Here is an 18,347-nt window from a genome sequence, read left to right as displayed (position 1 = left end):
CCACACATCCGAATGAATAACATCAAAAGAAGAAGAACATCTTTTATTACTAGGTTTAAATGAATGTCTACAATGCTTTCCAAGTTGACAACCTTCACACTCCAGACTTGACAAACTAACAGACTAAAAAAGTTTTGGAAATAAAAAACTCAAAGAAGAAAAAGGTAAATGGCCCAAACGATTATGCCAAATCATAATTTGTCCCACAGACCCCGACTCACTATCCCTGTTGACATGATGACTCTGATGAGGAGGAAGTACATCCAGGAGGTAGATTCCATTCACTTCACGATCACTTCCAGTCGTCCTCTTTGAATCCAGATCCTGCAAAATACAATGACTAGGAGAAAAAATTACTGAGCAGTTCAGGTTTTTAGTCAAACTACTAACAGATAACAATTTAGTGCTCAATCTGGGAACATGAAGGACAGAGCGTAGAGAAATAGAATCACTAATTTTGACAAATCCCTTCCCAGCAATAGGAACATGGGATCCATCAGCTATGGAGACCCTATCTCTGCCAGAACAGAGCTGGTAAGTTGAAAAAATAGTAGAGCTCTGGGTCATGTGCTCTGAGGCTCCAGAATCTATAATCCAAGGAGATCCCTCCTTACCTGAAGTAGAAACATAATTTGCAGTGACGTGTGAACTACCTGTGTGAGCAAAGGAAGTAGAGTGGACTCCACCAGTGCCACCTGTACCTTGCTGTCCGCTTGCGGCTGAACTGAAACTGGCTGTGTCTTGCTGGTTCAGAAGTAACCCATACCTCTCAAGTTTGGCCCTTACTGCAGCAGCTGCAACAGACTCCAGAGCAGCTGTAGTAGGAGGGGCCGGAATGTCACCAGTAACTGCCATGTGTGCATTTCCCTTCTTATTTTTCAATCTAGTCGGCACAAGATGTGGGTGAAGCTTCCAGCAAGTATCTCTTGTGTGTTTAGGCTTCTTATAGTAGTCACAGATCAAATCTCTTTTATCTTCCTTCTTGATTTCGCTGCCACCCCGATCTCCACTTTGTTTAGGTTTCACAACACTTACCATGGCAGACTGATTAGGAATAAGGTTTTTCATCATCACATCTCTCCTACACTCCTCCCCTGACACAAAGGCATATGCCTGGGAGAGAGCAACACTGTCCCTGGAAAGAAGGTGCTGTCGTGCAATATCATATTCAGGATTAATGCCAGCAAGAAATTCAAACACCCTATACTTCTCTAGATGTTTTTGATAGGTAGTTGCATCCTTAGTGGTTTCCCAAGCAAATGTCCCTAAATGGTCAATCTCCTGCCACAGGGTTTTAAGGGCTGAAAAATAGGCTGCAACAGATCTATCTCCCTGCCTTGTAGAAATAATCTGATTTCTCAACTGATAAGCCCTAGCAACATTCTCTCTCTGTGAATAGGTTTCTGCAATCCCATCCCATATTTCCTTAGCTGTATTTGCCCATAAAATATTTTTACTTATATGGGGCAACATGGAATTACACAACCAAGTCATCACCATATAATTCTCCTGTACCCACCGGGAGTTGCTAGTTTCGGGTTTCACCTCTTCACTAGTGATATACCCTAATTTCCCACGAGCACCAATGGCCATCTTTGCAGATTGTGACCATTCTAAGTAATTTGCACCATCCAACCTAACTATAGTAATGGTCCCAGCCCCAAAAGGGTCTCCAGCACCTCCTCCCATTGGTCCCATTTCACTTCCGGGCTTATTGTCAACTCCGTGGCCCTCCATGCTTCTCAAAAAATGTAAAGAAAATAACTGAAATTTGCAACGAGATCAAACAAAACACTTTTTGGAACCAACAACACCTTTTTGGTGTCCTAGACTTTCTTTCCACATAAGATTCATTTTCTGTGGGACGGGAGAAGAGAGAAGAGGTAGCCACTCTCTCTAGAAGCCTTCAAATCAGGCAGGACTTGAATCGCCCCTTACAAAAAACTCCAAGGAACCCTAAAAAATTAGAGCGCCACTTCCTAGGTCAAAATTGAAGAGTCCAACAGAAACAAGACTCTTCCCCTTTCTCTAGTTTTTCCTGATTTTGATGAGAAACCGTAGAGCAGCTACAGGGCACACAGATCCACAAAAAAATCCAAAAATTGGGCTTACCTGAGAGCTTCGATCAACCTCTTAAATCACCATGCAGTCGGTCGATCTAGGGCTGCATGAGAGAACAACTTCAAGGAACCTTCGGCTCGCTCTGATACCAAGTAGAAATCACTAATTGCAGATTTAGTCGAGTTTCTTGTGAAAGGAAAGAGGGGGAAGATGAAGATTTCAGCAGTAGAGAAGAAAGGAGAAGAAGAAAAGAGTAGGAAGTCAACCAGGATTGTAAAATTAACCCTAGCCGCCTACCTCTCATTATATTTATACTTAACTTAAAAGATGAGATATTACAAGGATGCCCTTAGTAGGGCGGCTACTAATATAGCTGAACAGTCACAACTTAGAAAAACATAAACTAATGGGCCTAAAGCCCAACAACTTCCTAACTAAATAAAAAACAAACCGGACCAACTCAACACTCTACATGCTCACATTTATGGTTGTCAAGGTTCAAAATTTCGACATGATATGTCCCATATTGGGTGTATCATATCGTATTAGTGGGGATCTGAAACAAGAAATACAGGCCTTTTGGCCTTTTGATCTATTTCAGGGGGTAGACAGGCCTAAGACCTACCTACCTACTAACCTATTTTTGAAAAAAACAGCTAAAAAAAGCTTCCACTATGTATAAAGTACTGATGCCCCCCTTCTGGTGAATTGGGGTGTATCGATACTTTGAACCTGGGTTGTTGTTGGGCTCTTTGCCTGATGAATATTATAACCTTTCAGTTTTAGTTAATTGCAGACTTTACTCTTGCAGTAGTAGCAGCCAAGATGGGATTTGAATGTTATTGTCAGTTTCAAACCCCATAGCTTGCAAAAAAGAGAGAAAAAATAAAACCTAAGCAATCCATTCAGTTTTCCTTTGAGATTCTTCTTAGATTCTAAGTTGCATCATCCATGCAGTGAACCCTTTTTCTCTTTAAGCAAAATGACACCAAAGTGACCAAACATACGGCATTGCACAACAGTTTTGCTGTTGTAAAGGATTGCCAGAATTTTCCTTGGAAAGGAAAGAAGTCTCTCTGAAGTAAAAGATTGCACTCTGACAAGGGCAATTTTTTGGCTGAAAACATTAAACAGTTTTGCTGATTTTACTTTCAATGATCTGTGGAGGAACTGTCTAGTAGTGGCCAATACCTCTACTAGGAAGAACAGAAGGGTTGTAGACTGGACACCCCCTCCTGAGGGTGTCATTAAACTGAACTTTGATGGGAGCAGCCAGGTAACCCAGGGCCTTCTGGTATAGGAGGGGTCCTAAGGAATAAGGACAGCAATATTATTTCCTTATTTTCAGGACCAGTGGGAATGGGTGACTCCACAAGGGCGGAAGTGCTAGCTGCTATCCAAGGAATTCAGATTGCCAACTAGCTGGGGGTGGAGCACTTAATAATTGAAGGTGATTCTCAGGTGGTGGTGGGGTGGCTCTTGAACCCGGAGTCTGTCACATGGGGTTGTAGAGATCTGTTCAAAAAAGTGAAATGGCTAACCAGCAATATGAGAGCTAGTGTTCAGTGGGTGGGTAGATCGGCAAAGGCTGTAGCTGATTCATTAGCCAAACAAGGGGCTTCTCGGGACTGTCTTTATTGGGCTAGTTTGTGACTTGTTCTAGTTGTAGTTGTTTTTATAATACTGTTTTTTCTTAGGAGAGGTTCCACCTTGTGCCTCTCCTTGGGATACTTGTAACTTTATATTTTCTGATTAATAAATCTCTTTACTCATTCATCAAAAAAAAAAAAAAATACAGCATTGCCCAACATAATGAATGTAACCAAGGGCAAGTGACCTTAAAGAGAACTCCATTATCTCCAGCTGCAACTAGCAATCTTGTTTGTCAATCTTAGGGTCCATTTGGTTCATGGGAATTGGTGCTTGGAATCGGAACCAGAATGGCCCATTCCAATTTCAGCCATTTGGTTGGGGGCGGAATGGGGTTCCGTATCCGATTTCCATTCCTGGCAGAATGGCATTCTCCCATTTGAGGGAATGCCCATTCCAGCCTCCCCGCTTGGTAATGAGAATCTCATTCAAACCGGAAAAAGAAAAAAAGTGACTTAACACTCCCCCCAAAAGAAGAAAAAACTTTATCTATCTTTACCTGACACCAACCCTCATTGAGAGTCTTGAATATCGTATAGAATCTGATCTCGATTCCCATTTGAACCAAACAGGTCAGGGGAATAGGCGATTCTGATTTCAATTCTGACCACAAACCAAACAGACTACTAGTGTAGGGCTGTCACTCTGAATGCCAATGATCTAGACTCCCTGATAAAGTGGTATGACATCCGTGGTCCTTCACCTTTGCTGTATGAAGAGTTCAAGACCCAAACATTATGTTATTCCATTTATAAAAAAAAATTATGTTATTCTAAATTCTTAATAATCCTTCCAGCTAACTATAGTCTTTCCTCTTAATGTCTTGGATCATGTAAAAGTTGAGATTTTTTCCTTTTTGTCTTTTTATCATTTTAGCTATTTCAATTTTTCTTTGTTGAATAATTTGGATCAAACAATTAATTCTACATTCTTTGGCTGATTTTTCACTATAGATGTTTTGTCTCAGATAGTTTATGTGAATTTAATTTCTAAGATCATTTTTTGACATAGTCTTCTAACATTGTCTTACCGAGTCTACCCATTTCCTTGTTTAGATTCCCCTTGAAGCTTTTATACATGTGCCAATGCGGGTTCTACCTCTACAGCATTGCAGCCCTTCTTACATGGGAGACTCGAAGAAAGGATTTCAGTATAATGATGTCTCATCATATAATTACTGTTATCCTGATTGGGTACTCATATCTTACAAGGTATCATCATATTCATGTAGTTGAATTTTTTGTGCAAAGGAATTCTGCTTATGCAGAATTGTTTTATCCCTTATCCTTTCTGTTTGGGATTCTAATGATGCTCTGTTTTATTTGTATTCACAATTTAACTCATTAATGAAGTTGGTGATTTGTTATTGTTTAAAACAACTCTACATAAGCACTGGTTTTTCAATTACATTTTATAGTTGTAGTAGAAGATCAAGATTGTAATCAGTCTTGAATCCGAATAGGTTTTAGGTTTACAAAACAAAAGAAAAGTGAGAGAAAGGAGGAAGAATAGAAGAGAAACAGGAGAACACAAGGGGTTGAAAGGAGGGACAGATTCTAACAGATTTGCCGCCGCCACTCTCTTATTATTTATAGGTTATGTTCAGTACAAAATGGAAATGACACATCTGCCCTTAGTACTTACATGATAAATAAAGTAAATAAAAGCTGAAATAAATAACAATTGAATTAACAAACTGACTCAAACTGACACTACTATAACTGAAACAAATAACTACACATGGTGTCCTACGAACACAGTGGGGACCACTGCAGTGGGGCCCACATCAGTGTTCTCTACACTCCCCCTCAAGTTGGGAGTAGATATCTATCATTCCCAACTTGGATAGGTCTGTCTCTAACTTCTTCCTTGGTACAGCCTTGGTGAGAATATCCGCGAGCTGCATATTAGATGTGATGTACGGAAGACACACTTCTTGTGATGTGACCCTCTCTCACACAAAATGTCGATCAACTTCGATATGTTTAGTTCTGTCATGCTGCACTGGGTTGTGGGCTATATTAATAGTTGCCTGATTATCACAATACAACATTAGGGGCTTTTCATAGTCAATACCCAACTCTTCAAGTAGTGACCTCAGCCATAAGATTTCAGCCACTCCATTAGCCATTGACCTGTATTCGCTTCAGCACTGGAGCGGGAAACAACACTCTGCTTCTTACTCCTCCAAGAGACAAGGTTACCTCCCACAAGGGCACAATATCCAGAGGTAGACCTTCTGTCATCAACACTCCCAGCCCAATCGACCTCTGTATAGACTTCCACCCTCATGTGATTATTGTTCTTGAGCAGTATACCTCTACCCGGGCATCTCTTCAAGTATGCTAATATTCTCTCTGTCGCAAGAAGATGAGAAGTTCTAGGGGAGTGCATGAGTGAGGCAGAGATGTAGGAGCTTTCCAACCAACGATTGGAACATAACTTTGTTTTCAAGAGGCTCCCCGCCCTCTGCACTAATCTTGTGATTTTGCTCGATGGGTGTATCAGCCGGCTTAACACCCAACTTTCCAGTTTCCGCCAATAGATCTAGAACATATTTCTCAAAGAGATAAAAATCCCCTGCTTGGATCTAGCAACCTCAATACCCAAAAAGTACCGTAGTGCACCAAGATCTTTCACCTCAAACTCTTGATGAAGGAGCTGTTTGAGGGACTCAATCTCATGGATGTCATTTCCTGTCACCACAATATCATCAACATATACTGCAAGTAGTGTCAGAGAGGACTCCACCCTCTTGATGAATAGTGTATGATCTGACTAGGCCTGTACATAACCAAACTTTCCAAGGGCTAATCTGAACCTATCAAACCAGGCTCTAGGTGACTGGTTCAAACCATACAATGCCTTGTTCAGTCGGCAAACCTTCTTACCTGTCTCTGTATCATAGAATCTAGGAGGCAACTACATGTAGACCTCTTCCTGTAAGTCTCCATTCAGAAAGGCATTTTTAACATCCATCTGAAACAAGGGCCAAGAGTGATTTTCTGCAAGGGATAATAGAACTCGGAGGGTGGTCATCTTGGCTACTGGGGCAAAGGTCTCCAAGTAGTCTATACCATAAGTCTGAGTGAATCCCTTTGCAACCAGCCGGGCTTTGTACCTTTCAATAGAGCCATCAGTATTATGCTTCATAGTGAACACCCATCTGCATCCCACCGGTTTCTTTCCTTTTGGTGGGTCAACCAGTGCCCAAGTGTTATTCTTCAACAGGGCATCCATTTCGACTTGCATTGCATCTTTCCATTCTGGAACTGATAAGGCTTCTTGCACTGTTCTTGGAATAGGGACATCGGCAATGGAAGTGAGATAGGACCGGTAAGATGGAGATAGACGACCATAGGATAAGAACTGTGAGATGCTGTGAGCTGTAGAAGTGGTGCAATGTTGTTTCCCTTTGCGAATGGCAATAGGGAGATCAAGGTCATCCACAAGAGGGGAAGTGGCAACAGTGGGAGGTGTCTCAGTAGGTTCTGGATCTAGAGCTGCAGAAGGAACTGGAGCTGGCCGGGACTGTCGATGACTAGGATCAACCTGCCTGCATCGCCTGTGATAGACTCTCAACTCTGGCTCCCTTTGACCACCCTCACCACTACAACCTTCATTACCCAGTGGAATAGGTAAAGGAACAGCCCCACTTCTACCAGCCCCACTTCCACTCTCACTGCTCTCCCCCTGAGGAAAGAAACTCAAAACAACCCCACTCACTGCTCTCCCCCTGAGGAGAAACCCTAGGATAATAGAGTGTCTCCTCAAAGAAGGTGACATCCATGGAGACAAACCGTTTCCCTGAAACCGGATCATAGCAACAATAACCCTTTTGAGTTTGTGCATAACCGAGGAAAATGCATTTGGAGGCCTTAGGTTCAAACTTGGAATGATGAGGCCCGAGAAGCTGAACGAAACAGGTACAACCAAAGGTTTTAAGGGGAACAATGAACAACTCCTCGTCTAGATATAGAAGGGAAAAAGGGGTTCTCATATCAAGAACCCGGGAAGGAACTCGATTAATGAGATAAACTGCCGTGAGGATAGCATCACCCCAGAAGCGAATAGGTACATTGGAGGTAAACATAATGCTTCTAGCCACCTCCAAGATATGCCTATTCTTCCTTTCGGCAACACCGTTCTGCTGTGGTGTATAAGGGCAAGTGCTCTGGTGAATAACTCCATGGCTAAGAAGGTAGGAGGTCAATGGCTGAGCAAAGTATTCCTTTGCATTATCAGATCTTAGGACTTTGATTTTGGCCCCAAACTGATTGAGAATCATTTGATGGAAGTTTTGGGTCAGAGCAGGAACCTCATCCCGAGAACGCATAAGATAGACCCAAGAAAAGCGGGTATGGTCATCAACAAACAGTAGAAAATATCTGTACCCACCCATAGAAGAGATGATATGGCCCCCAAACATCAGTATGCACAATATCAAAAGAGGAATTACTCCTTTTATTACTTAAAGAATAAGAGGTTCTACAATGTTTGGCAAACTCACAACTCTCACACCTCAACTTTGATAACTCAACAAACTCAAATAAAGCAGGAAACAGACTCTTCAAAGACTTAAAAGACAAATGACCTAATCGGTTATGCCAAAGCATAACCGAACTCACAGACTGGGAAACAAAAGACTTCTTATCCACTGACTCCTCCCGACGAGAACTCTCTCCAAGCAGATAGATCCCGTTCGTCTCACGGCCAGTCCCAATCACCTTCCTTGTCTCCAAATCCTGAAAAACACATCAGTCAGGGAAAAATGTTACTGAACAGTTCATGTGTTTGGTAATACTATTAACTGAAAGCAGGTTAGTATCAAGCTTAGGAACATGCAAGACAGAAGATAAAGAGATAGTATCCGATAGCTTGATGTCCCCTTTGCCCGAAATGTGAACAAGAGAGCCATCAACAATGGATATTCTATCTTGGCCAGAGGACAAGTGATAAGAAGTGAACAATGATGGCAAGCTAGTCATATGGTCGGATGCACCTGAATCTATTACCCAGTAGTGGTCAGTATTACCTGGAGCTGAAGCATGGTAAGCTGAGGCTCGAGTACCTGAATGTGCAAATGCAGATGTGGCAGGAGCTGATGGTGACTGAGATGGCTGAGCTGAACTCCCAACTTCCTTTTCCAACTGTATGAGGGCAGCCCGAACAACAGCTAAAGTCTCTAGGGATGTGCTTGATGAGGATGTTGAATCAGTGTTCACGGCCACATGAGCATTACCCTTCTTATTTCTTAGTTTTGCTGGGACCAAGTGAGGATGTAGCTTCCAACAAGTATCTTTTGTGTGCTTGGGTTTCTTGCAATGTTCACATACCAGATCCCGCTTATCTTCCTTCTTTTGGTCCCTTTCTGAATCACCCCATGGCTTATGTTTAATAGCTGTCAAGGCTGGGAAAGAGGGCTGATGCTGCATCATGACTTTCCTCCTGGTCTCTTCAGTATGCACCAGGGTGTTAGACAGTTTTGTATGCCCTTAGCTTCAATCCGATTTGATGTACTTTTGACATTTAGTGTAAATAAATAAAGTGCATGTTTGATTCATGTTGTTTGGTATAATTCTGTGTAAGACCCTAAAACTAGACACTTATAGAGACTCGTGTTAGTTTTAAATGTTCACAGCCATTGGATAAGTCTGGGGAGATCTATCTTGCCAAGGCTGATACTGGTGTGCCACCAAGTGTTGGGATGGCCTGTCTCGGCCACCAGGGTAAGACCCAAGGCACATGCAATATGGGATTACTCGAATCCTTGAACCGGACCAGATTTCCAGTATTGCCCTGGACCTTGGAGACAGATGGGCAAAACTGGAAAGTTACACCTGACCCCTAGACTCGATTATGATACTTCACTAGGTGTCGGATCGGGCTGTCTTTGATATGCCAATCAGTGAGATCCTTAGATGGGGATCAAAACCTGGGTATGTTGGGACAGTTTGAGAATTCATCTGAGTGGGTGATCATAGTGATAGGATCAGCCCCTTGGTCGGACAAGTGTAATGATTGGGAATGCACTCTCTCTGATGGAAACCAAACTGTCGGCAGTTGATTTCAATCGTTGGAATTTTGTTTTGCAAAATTAATATATATATATATATATACGGTTTCGAAATGTTTGCAAATGGTTTTAATTCCCGGGATCCATGTGAGTGGAGAGTGCGGCACTGTTCCTTGCAGCCGAGGGAGAGGTCCTCTCTTGTCGGGCAGTGCTTGATCATTAAGGGCTGAGAGGTTAAGTGTAAGACCATTTAGGATAATGCCTGATGGGCTAATCTTGCACCTGCCCACAGTCCCTGGGTTTTTATAAGATGGCTTGGCCCAGGGACCACTTAATGTAAGTGTTGGGCCCATAGGATCCATGTGATGGGCTTAGGGGTTTACTGAGTTTTTCAGTGTATTCGGCTGGGCCTTGTAATAAAGGCTGGGCCGAACCCATGTGGCTGGTGTGTAGATCAATGCTTGGGTCCCACGCCATACAAAGAAGCCCAATTGGGCAGCAGATTGGAAACTAGTTAAACACTGAACACTTAATGGGCCAAAAGCCCATTTTGAGCTGGGCTGATATGATCACCCATCTATGGGGCGGATCTGAGATTAATGTTAGCAAAAGGATAGGGCCTTTTAACCTTATCCACTCTGGGAGACCAAATTCAAATCAGATTTGAATCTGGTAACCTCCTGATAAGAACAGGAGTAAGCTAACTTAATCTGTAGATAGGATTAAAATCATCCCCTATCCAAATACTGATTTGGATTGGGATAACTCCTAATTAGGAGGCTTCTTAATCAAGAAGAAAAGAGGAGAAACCCTAAGAGGAACATATCAGATTTCGAACAAGGGGGTTTTTTGGAAAAGCAAGAAAGCTTCCTGCGAACAGAGATTAGATCTCACACACACTCCAGAGAGAAGAGAAACGATTTCAGCCATCTTCGTCCTTGGAGTTCTCCTCCAGCCGCCGCCATTCCTTCTTGTAAGATTTGATCTTTGAAGAAGAAAGAAGTCAAGAAATCAGTTCTTGACATCAGTCTTGCAGAAAAGACTGAAAAAGATTCGGTGTTCAGAGTTTCCAGAGGATTCTTGCGAAGGATCCAGTGTGTAGGACGCACTCTGATAGTTCCGTTCCACCCATAGCTGTGTCATCTTCAACAGGAGCGGATCTTGGTGTCTTCTTTGGGCGTGAACACCAACTTTGGGAGATACTGCTTCTCCGGATCAGATATATTCCTCCCTTTTTCTTTTTGGTTCAGATCTGGTTCGATTATGGTTCAAGTAGGATCCTTGAATATTGTATTCTAAATTTAGGGAATATGATTCCCAGTTGGAAGAAGGTAGGAAAATTTTTGAAATTCGCCCACCCATTCCACAATCTTCTTGGCGTCCATTAGATGGATCCTACCATTCTTTCACAGGGAGTATGCTTGAGAAAGGGTCACACTATCTCTTGTCAATATCTGTTGTCGCATAATGTCATATTCTGAATTCAAACCAGCCAGAAAATCAAATACCCTATTCGTCTCGACTTGCTTTCTGTGAGTCTGTGCATCTTTGGGACTCTCCCACTCAAGGGTCTCTAGATGGTCAATCTCATGCCACAAGGATTTCAAGGTAGAGAAGTAGACAGAAACTGACTTCTCTCCTTGTTTAAGGCTGTTCACCTCACACTTCAGTTCATAGGCTCTAGCAACATTAAGGGGTTGGGAATAGGTTTCTTTCACAACATCCCATATCTCTTTGGCTGTCTTTGCCCACAAGTAATTTCGGCTGATATGTGGCTGCATAGAATTACACAACCATGCCATAACCAAATAGTTCTCTTGAATCCACTTGGTGTATGTTGGGTCCTCCTTGGAAGGTTCTTTCACATCTCCCAAGAGGTAACCCAGTTTTCCCCTTCCTCCAATAGCCATCATGGTTGATTGAGCCCACTCCAAGTAATTTGACCCATCAAATCTCATAGTTGTAATTTGAAACCCGGTTTCAGATACACCACCATAACTGTTGTTTCCAAAACTACTTTCTCCCTGACCCTTAAACTCCATCTTTGATCAGGAATCAATGGCTACAAACTGTTAGAGCCACTATACCAGAAAACAGAGTAAAACAAGCAGGTCTGAAATCTGATATGATACCAACACAAATCTGATCTGATCTGAAATCAATCGCCTATCACAGTATGTGCAAGAAATCAACTCAAATTTGATCTGAAATCAATCGGCATGCACAATACCAGGCAGCCTGTCAATCTGAGATGCTATTTTCTGAAATCACTACTGTGGGGCCCACTGCTGCGAGAGCAAAATTAGGGTTTCAACTGTAGGTCTGAAATAAGTGCTCAGCTGCACTCTCCAAGCAGTCCGCACAAGTGGGGCTTGTCGTAGGGCAATATGAAACCCTAAAAACTAATCACCTCTGAGAGGGGGGGGGGGTTTGGCCCAACAGTCAAACCCTAGAAACAAACTAAAAAACAGTTCGGCCTCTCCTAGATAGGTCCAACCTATCCCGACTGATTGCAGTCTCTGAAACTCAATAAAAAACTTACTTATGGATTTCGGTTTACTGCCTTCCAGGGTTACCTGAACCCTAACCTTCGCTGCTTCTTCCTGATTACCAACTCTCTGCAAGCCGCGGCAAGTCTTCAACTGCTGCGAACCTCTCCTGGTAATCTCCAAGATTCAGCCACCGAATACTTCTTCATAAGCTTCCAGCCCTAGCTAGTCCTCATGTGGTCGGCTGGACTAGACACACATGAGAAGCCCTAGATAGGCTCTGATACCAAGTAGAAGATCAAGACTGTAATCAGTTTTGAATCCGAATAGGTTTTAGGTTTACAAAACAAAAGAAAAGTGAGAGAAAGGAGGAAGAATAGAAGAGAAACAGGATAACACAAGGGGTTGAAAGGAGGGACAGATTCTAACAGATCTGCCGCCGCCACTCTCTTATTATTTATAGGTTACATTCAGTACATAATGGAAAGGACACATCTGCCCTTAGTACTTACATGATAAATAAAGTAAATAAAAACTGAAATAAGTAACAACTGAATTAACAAACTGACTCAAACTGACACTACTATAACTGAAACAAATAACTACACATGGTGTCCTACGAACACAGTGGGGACCACTGCAGTGGGGCCCACATCAATGTTCTCTACAGTTGTTTTATTCTTCTAACATATTTCAATTGGGCTGCATGTTACATTTTACTGATCCCCTATGGGTAATTTTGTTTGACAAATGTTTCTGTCAATTATAGCCTACAATATTTTCCTAGTTTCTGCTGATGTGGAAATAATAGGGACCATTGCTTGGTGTAATGGTAAAATCTTAGTCTGGCAAAGCATGAGGACACAGCTTCAAGTCAGAGAATGACCACTATATGAAAAAAAGGAAAAAAAGAACAAAGAAGTCAAAGGTTAGGCTGTATCCAATTGACCCCTCCCAAGAGCCCAGATAGCTGGGAGCCTGGGCCCAACATTGGGTAATGGCCCTTAAACTAAGATGTTTGGCTGTGTACAGCAAAAGTGAGATGTTTGTGCATGCCCTAAACTTGTTTAGCTGGGAGAATTAGGTCTGTATCCAGCAAAGCTGAGATGTTTGGCAATGCACATAGATGACCAATGGTTGCACCAGTCTGAAGGATTTTTTTTTTGAAAAGGTATCGTATTGTATTACTATCAAAAGTATAAGGTCCTATACAAAGAGAAGCTGTACAAGTATGACAAGTATTAGGACCCCCCAAAAAAGTCCAACCTCAGACTTCATCTTTAAAATACATCAGACAAGATCAACCAGCTCCTAAGCTCTTCCACCATAAAGTTAATTACCCCAGCCTCAGACTTAGCTTTCTGCTCAAGGACCCTATTGTTTTTTTTCCAACCAATTAGCCCACAAAACTGCAGACAGAATAACATATCACACTTGTTTTCCTTTTTTAGACATGCATGGAACTCTCCACCCAGTTAACAAGAGACTAACTCCTAGGGGTGCTCATAAAAAAACAAAAAAACTGAAAAACTGAAAAACTGAACCAAACTGAGAAAACTGGGCCAATCAGTTTGGTATTTTTGGAAAACCAAATGACCGTTTTGGTTTTTGGTTAATCTAGAAAAAAACGGCTGTTGACCAAACTGACCAGTATATATATTTAATATATGTCACATATTATCTATATATTATATATAAATATATATGCATTATATATTATATTTTAATTATCTATTTATAATATATACTAGTATATTTATTTATAATATATGTTATAAATATAAAAAACTGAAGAACCAAACCGGTCAGCTGGTTAACTGGTGGTACTGGTTCGGTTTTGGTTTGGGGAGTTGCAAAAACCAGTAGTACTGGTGTGGTTAACCCAACCTTGAGCACCTCTACTGGCTCTGACCAGCACCAGCTTAGATTAATTGCCATGAGAAAATGCTGCCAAACCACTGTCGTGAAGTTATAATGAATGAAAAGGTGATTTGAAGACTCAATTTCCATATTGCACAAAGGAGTGAAGGACAAAGCAAGTCTGGTATAGTAAAACATTTTCTCAGTAACGTCTCCTTGGTAAGGCACTTCTCCTTAGCAACCACCCAAGAGAAAAACTTGACTCTTAGAGGAGCTGCTACTCTCCAAATGGCCTCGAAGGGGAAAGGCTGCTCTACATCTCTGAGGAGACCCAAGTAGCAAGTTTGGACTGAGAAGCTACCAGATTTTGCCCACTTCCATCATCTAGAGTCCTCAAACTGCAAATCTGGGTGCTGATTCTGCAGCAAAGAAAAGAGTTCTACCATCTGGTCCTACTCCCAAAAAACATTGAAATTTCTCCTGAAAACAGGAGATCAGACTAAACTGTCACCCTCCTGTACAAAGTAATCAGCAACAGAAGTCAGAGATCTTCGGTCACAGTACACAAGGAAGGATACCTTTCTTTTAAAGCAGTATCACCACACCAAGGGTCCAGCCAAAACCTCAGCCTTCTTTGTTCTTCCATTTCCAACTTTATAAGAAATTACCCTTGATGAAATGGGAATAAGCCATAAGCCCTGTAAATGCCTTTCCAAATGCTGCACCCATAAGACAAAAGTGAACCACCTGTGTCCCACCCATTACTGAAACCATATTTTTCTCCAGAATTCCCATGGTTCATTAGAAAATCTCCAGAACCAGCTCCCTAAAAGTGCTAAATTAAACAATTTCACCTTCCAGAACCAGCTTTTCTTTTAAAGCAGTCTGAAGGTTTGAAAAACTAGATTTGATGATTCATAAAAAAAAAGAAGAAAAGCTAGATTTGATGAGAGTGATACCCCTCCTCTTCACACCATAGAAATATTTGACATGCAAATTCAAGCACTAAAGTATAAGGCTGCATTTTCTCCATTAGTAATGAATGGTTCTAACAAAGTTTTGGTGGACTTTAGGACAATATTAAAATAGTGAATCATTGAAATTTGTAAAACTTGAGTATTTAGTTTTGGATATTTGTTCCCAACTTAAGAATTCTCTAAACAGCTGAGGTGAAGAGCAATCCGCCCACATCCATTAATTGCCTGCTTACATAGCATATGTATATGTCTAACCAATCCAACATGATTGAGGTAACCCTCTACCTTGTTGTTCACTTGATTTCTCTCATTATAGCTGTAGAGAGACTGGGCCGAATGGGCCCTAGTATCTTTTCTTGTAGTATGTTTTTTATTTTTTTGAGTAGTCGATCAAGATTACAATCAGTCTTGAATCCAAAAGTAAAAAGGGTTTCAGATGGAGAAAAGAAGAAGAAGAAAAGGAGAAAAGAGGGAGAAGCAGAAGCACACAAGGGTTTTAGAAAAGGAGAGAGAGGGTTGGATTGATTAATCTGCCGACCCACTCTTAATATTTATATGTTTACTAATTGTAGAAAAAGGCAGAATTGCCCTTAATGCTTACATGGCAAATAAACTAATAATAACAAGCTGTAACAACAAAACTGAAGTAACTACCAACTAACACTGACATAACTAACAAAGAATACATGCTGTGCGGCCATACGAACACAGTGGGGACCACAGCCGTGGGGTCCACATCAGTGTTCTCTACATTTTGTTAGCTAATAGGCCTATCTTTATGGGCTTGTTATTTCTTTTTTGTTAGTTCTCTTTATGTTACTGCCTAGCCAGCCGCCCACTTAAGGGCATACTTGTAATTAACCTAAGATTGAATTTTAGTAAAAGGATTAGAAAAGGGAGGGAAGAGATATTTGAACTCTTCTTCTTCCTCTTCTTTTCTCCATCTTCTTCTTTTGTGCTGCTGTTCTCTATTTCTCTTCTCTTCTCTCTAAATTTTACCAAGTTTATATCAGTTTTAGAGGACTGATTTACATCTTGGTATTGGAGCAGGTTTCTTCTTCCTTCCTTTTCTTTTTTCTCTTTTCCCATACACCCTTCGATTAAGAGAGTGTGTGGAGAGATGGGTTGTCTATAGTTCAGAGGACTTTTTGCCTAGTTGGCTAAGGGTTTGGAGAGTTGAATTCTGGCCAGAAACTGCTAAGAAGTGATGCTGTATTGTTTCTGCCCAAAACCCTAGCCGACTAGAGATTTTCAAAGTTACAGGTAAAAGTGAAGCTTTGGGTGTGGCGCTTTGTGCTTGGGAGGTGCCTTTTGACTTCTAAAAGAGGGTGGTCCAGTTTTGGAAGAGATTGGGAAGCTCTGGTAGGAGCGGTTGCATCTTCTCTCTTTCTCCTCGACAGTCGGATGCAGTGAAACCCTAGTTTTCAAACATCTGGTACTGGTTTGACTTCAAGTAAGTTTATAAAGACCAAATTTTTGGTTTTTTGATTTTCGTTTGATTAATGGAGCAATATGGAAGTGAGTTCAAGCAAGTGCCGGTTTCCGGGCTTGGCTTTGTAGATTCCGTTTTGATTGGTATGACCACAATTAAGCTAGATGGAACAAACAATCTTGCTTGAGCACATTCTATAAGGATTTATGTTTGTAGTAGTGGTTTTGGGGTGATTGGTGATTGTTCTCAGTCGGTTTCTGGGTTTTGCTGGTCCAAATGTTTCGTTATTTTCCTCCCAAGAAATCTACTGGTGGGAAGGGGAGGTGGGAAGAAAGTAACTGGTATCGAATAGAGGAGAAAAATGCGAGGACAAGGGCCAATTTTTCCTATAGTAAAGCGGTGTCGACAGGAGCTTGGCCTGGTTTTGGGTTGACGGAGATTAAAAAGTATGAAGATAAATGGGTTGTTGTCATAGAGTCACAGGCAGTGGAAGCAAGAAGAGAGTTTTTGCGAAACTGTTTGGTTGGATGATTTCGGTGGGGGTGGGAATTAGTGAAGTGGAGACATGGGTGAGTAGATTGTGGAGAGAGGTGGGGGGAATTAGAGTAAAGAAAATGGTAGATGACCTTTTCTTGTTCATCTACCCTTCGAGAGCCGAAGCGGAGTGGGTCTTACATAATGGACCTTGGCATATGGGAAGGAATTCGCTCTTGTTGGATTGGTGGAGTGCGAGTGCGGGATGCTTCTACCCGGATCCTTTCTCTGAAGGTGAGGATATGGATTCGATTTGGGTTAGGGCGTTTGGTCTTCCCCTTCTTCTTTGGTGTCCAAGTGTGATAAAAGCCATCGGAGACGTTTGTGGGGGATTCATTGAGACGGACGATTCGCCTCCAGAGGTTGCTACCTGTGAGTGGGTTAGAATAAAGGTGCGTAGGGGGGATTCCATTCCGAACAAGGTCGAAGTTGCAGCGGGGGGAGCTTTGTTTTCCGTCCAAATCTGGTCGGAAATATTGCCGACAGTTTGTAGATGTAGAGGGGGAGATGGGGGGGGTGGGGGGGGGGGTTGGGAGATTCCAGAAAGAGGGAAAGTGGTTCGTTGACTATTTTAAAATGTTGGTCTTGGAAGACGTCAGTGAAAGTGTCTAACCCCGGACCACCGCAGGGGAGTTGCATCAGGAATTTTGTGCTCTATCGAGCTCTTCAGCGGCCGTTGTAAGAGTAGATGGTGACAGGCTCAGCTCTAACCCAAGTCGTCCGATCTTGGATGGTGTGGAGGGTCCAAATGAGTCAACTGAAGAATTTAGAGTGGGTGGGTTTCAAAATTCAAAATTTGGGGCAAGTGGGCAGATTTTGGGAGTTGAAGAAATAAAAAGTTTGATTAAACAATGCCCTGTCGAGATGCACGTGGCACCCATGGAGGATTCTTCGCCGAAAAGCTAGAGGGTAGACCGACAGACTCCTAGCTCGAGAAGTGCTTGGCACAGGAGAATCTATTAGAAGTTAATGGGCCTATTCCTTCACTCCCAGCCTAGTCAAGGTGCCCCCCCTATTTCGGTTTGTGGGCCTAGGTCCAAAGCTAACAGTGAGCCCAAGGATCCACTTAGTCGAAGGAAGCCCAGTAGTCCGAGATATAGGGACCTTGGGTGGTCCAGCCAACCTCCAAAGAGTTCAAGGGTCAGCCAAGGAATGCAAAATTAGTGCTTGTTTCCTCTGCGGGTGGAGTTGAGGGCTTGCGAGGGAGTTCTGGCTTTCCAACCTTATTCTCCGAATTCTTTGTCTCTGCCAACTGCTTCTCTTGGGAAAGAAATTCGATCGGAAGTTCATCACCTAGCCTTGTCAAGAGTGGAAGGTACCCTAACAGA

The 18,347-nt window shown here is 42.1% G+C and overlaps 1 protein-coding gene across 2 annotated transcripts in view; it reads left to right on the top strand.

Moving 5' to 3' along the window:
• LOC104601788 (ceramide synthase LOH2-like) overlaps positions 1-18,347 on the top strand; it is a 47,423-nt gene that overhangs the window by 9,352 nt on the left and 19,724 nt on the right. For both annotated transcript variants that reach the window (XM_088893784.1, XM_010265250.3), the window contains exon 3: positions 4,767-4,922. In XM_088893784.1, coding sequence (XP_088749910.1) covers positions 4,767-4,922 — 156 coding nt within the window. The remainder of the gene's footprint in view (positions 1-4,766; positions 4,923-18,347) is intronic.

This window comes from Nelumbo nucifera, chromosome 1 (assembly GCF_055504915.1).
Source record: "Nelumbo nucifera cultivar China Antique chromosome 1, China Antique-T2T, whole genome shotgun sequence".
In the NCBI taxonomy this organism is placed as follows: domain Eukaryota; kingdom Viridiplantae; phylum Streptophyta; class Magnoliopsida; order Proteales; family Nelumbonaceae; genus Nelumbo; species Nelumbo nucifera.
Note: the sequence above shows the minus strand (reverse complement) of the source record. Positions and strands in the feature narration are given on the sequence as shown.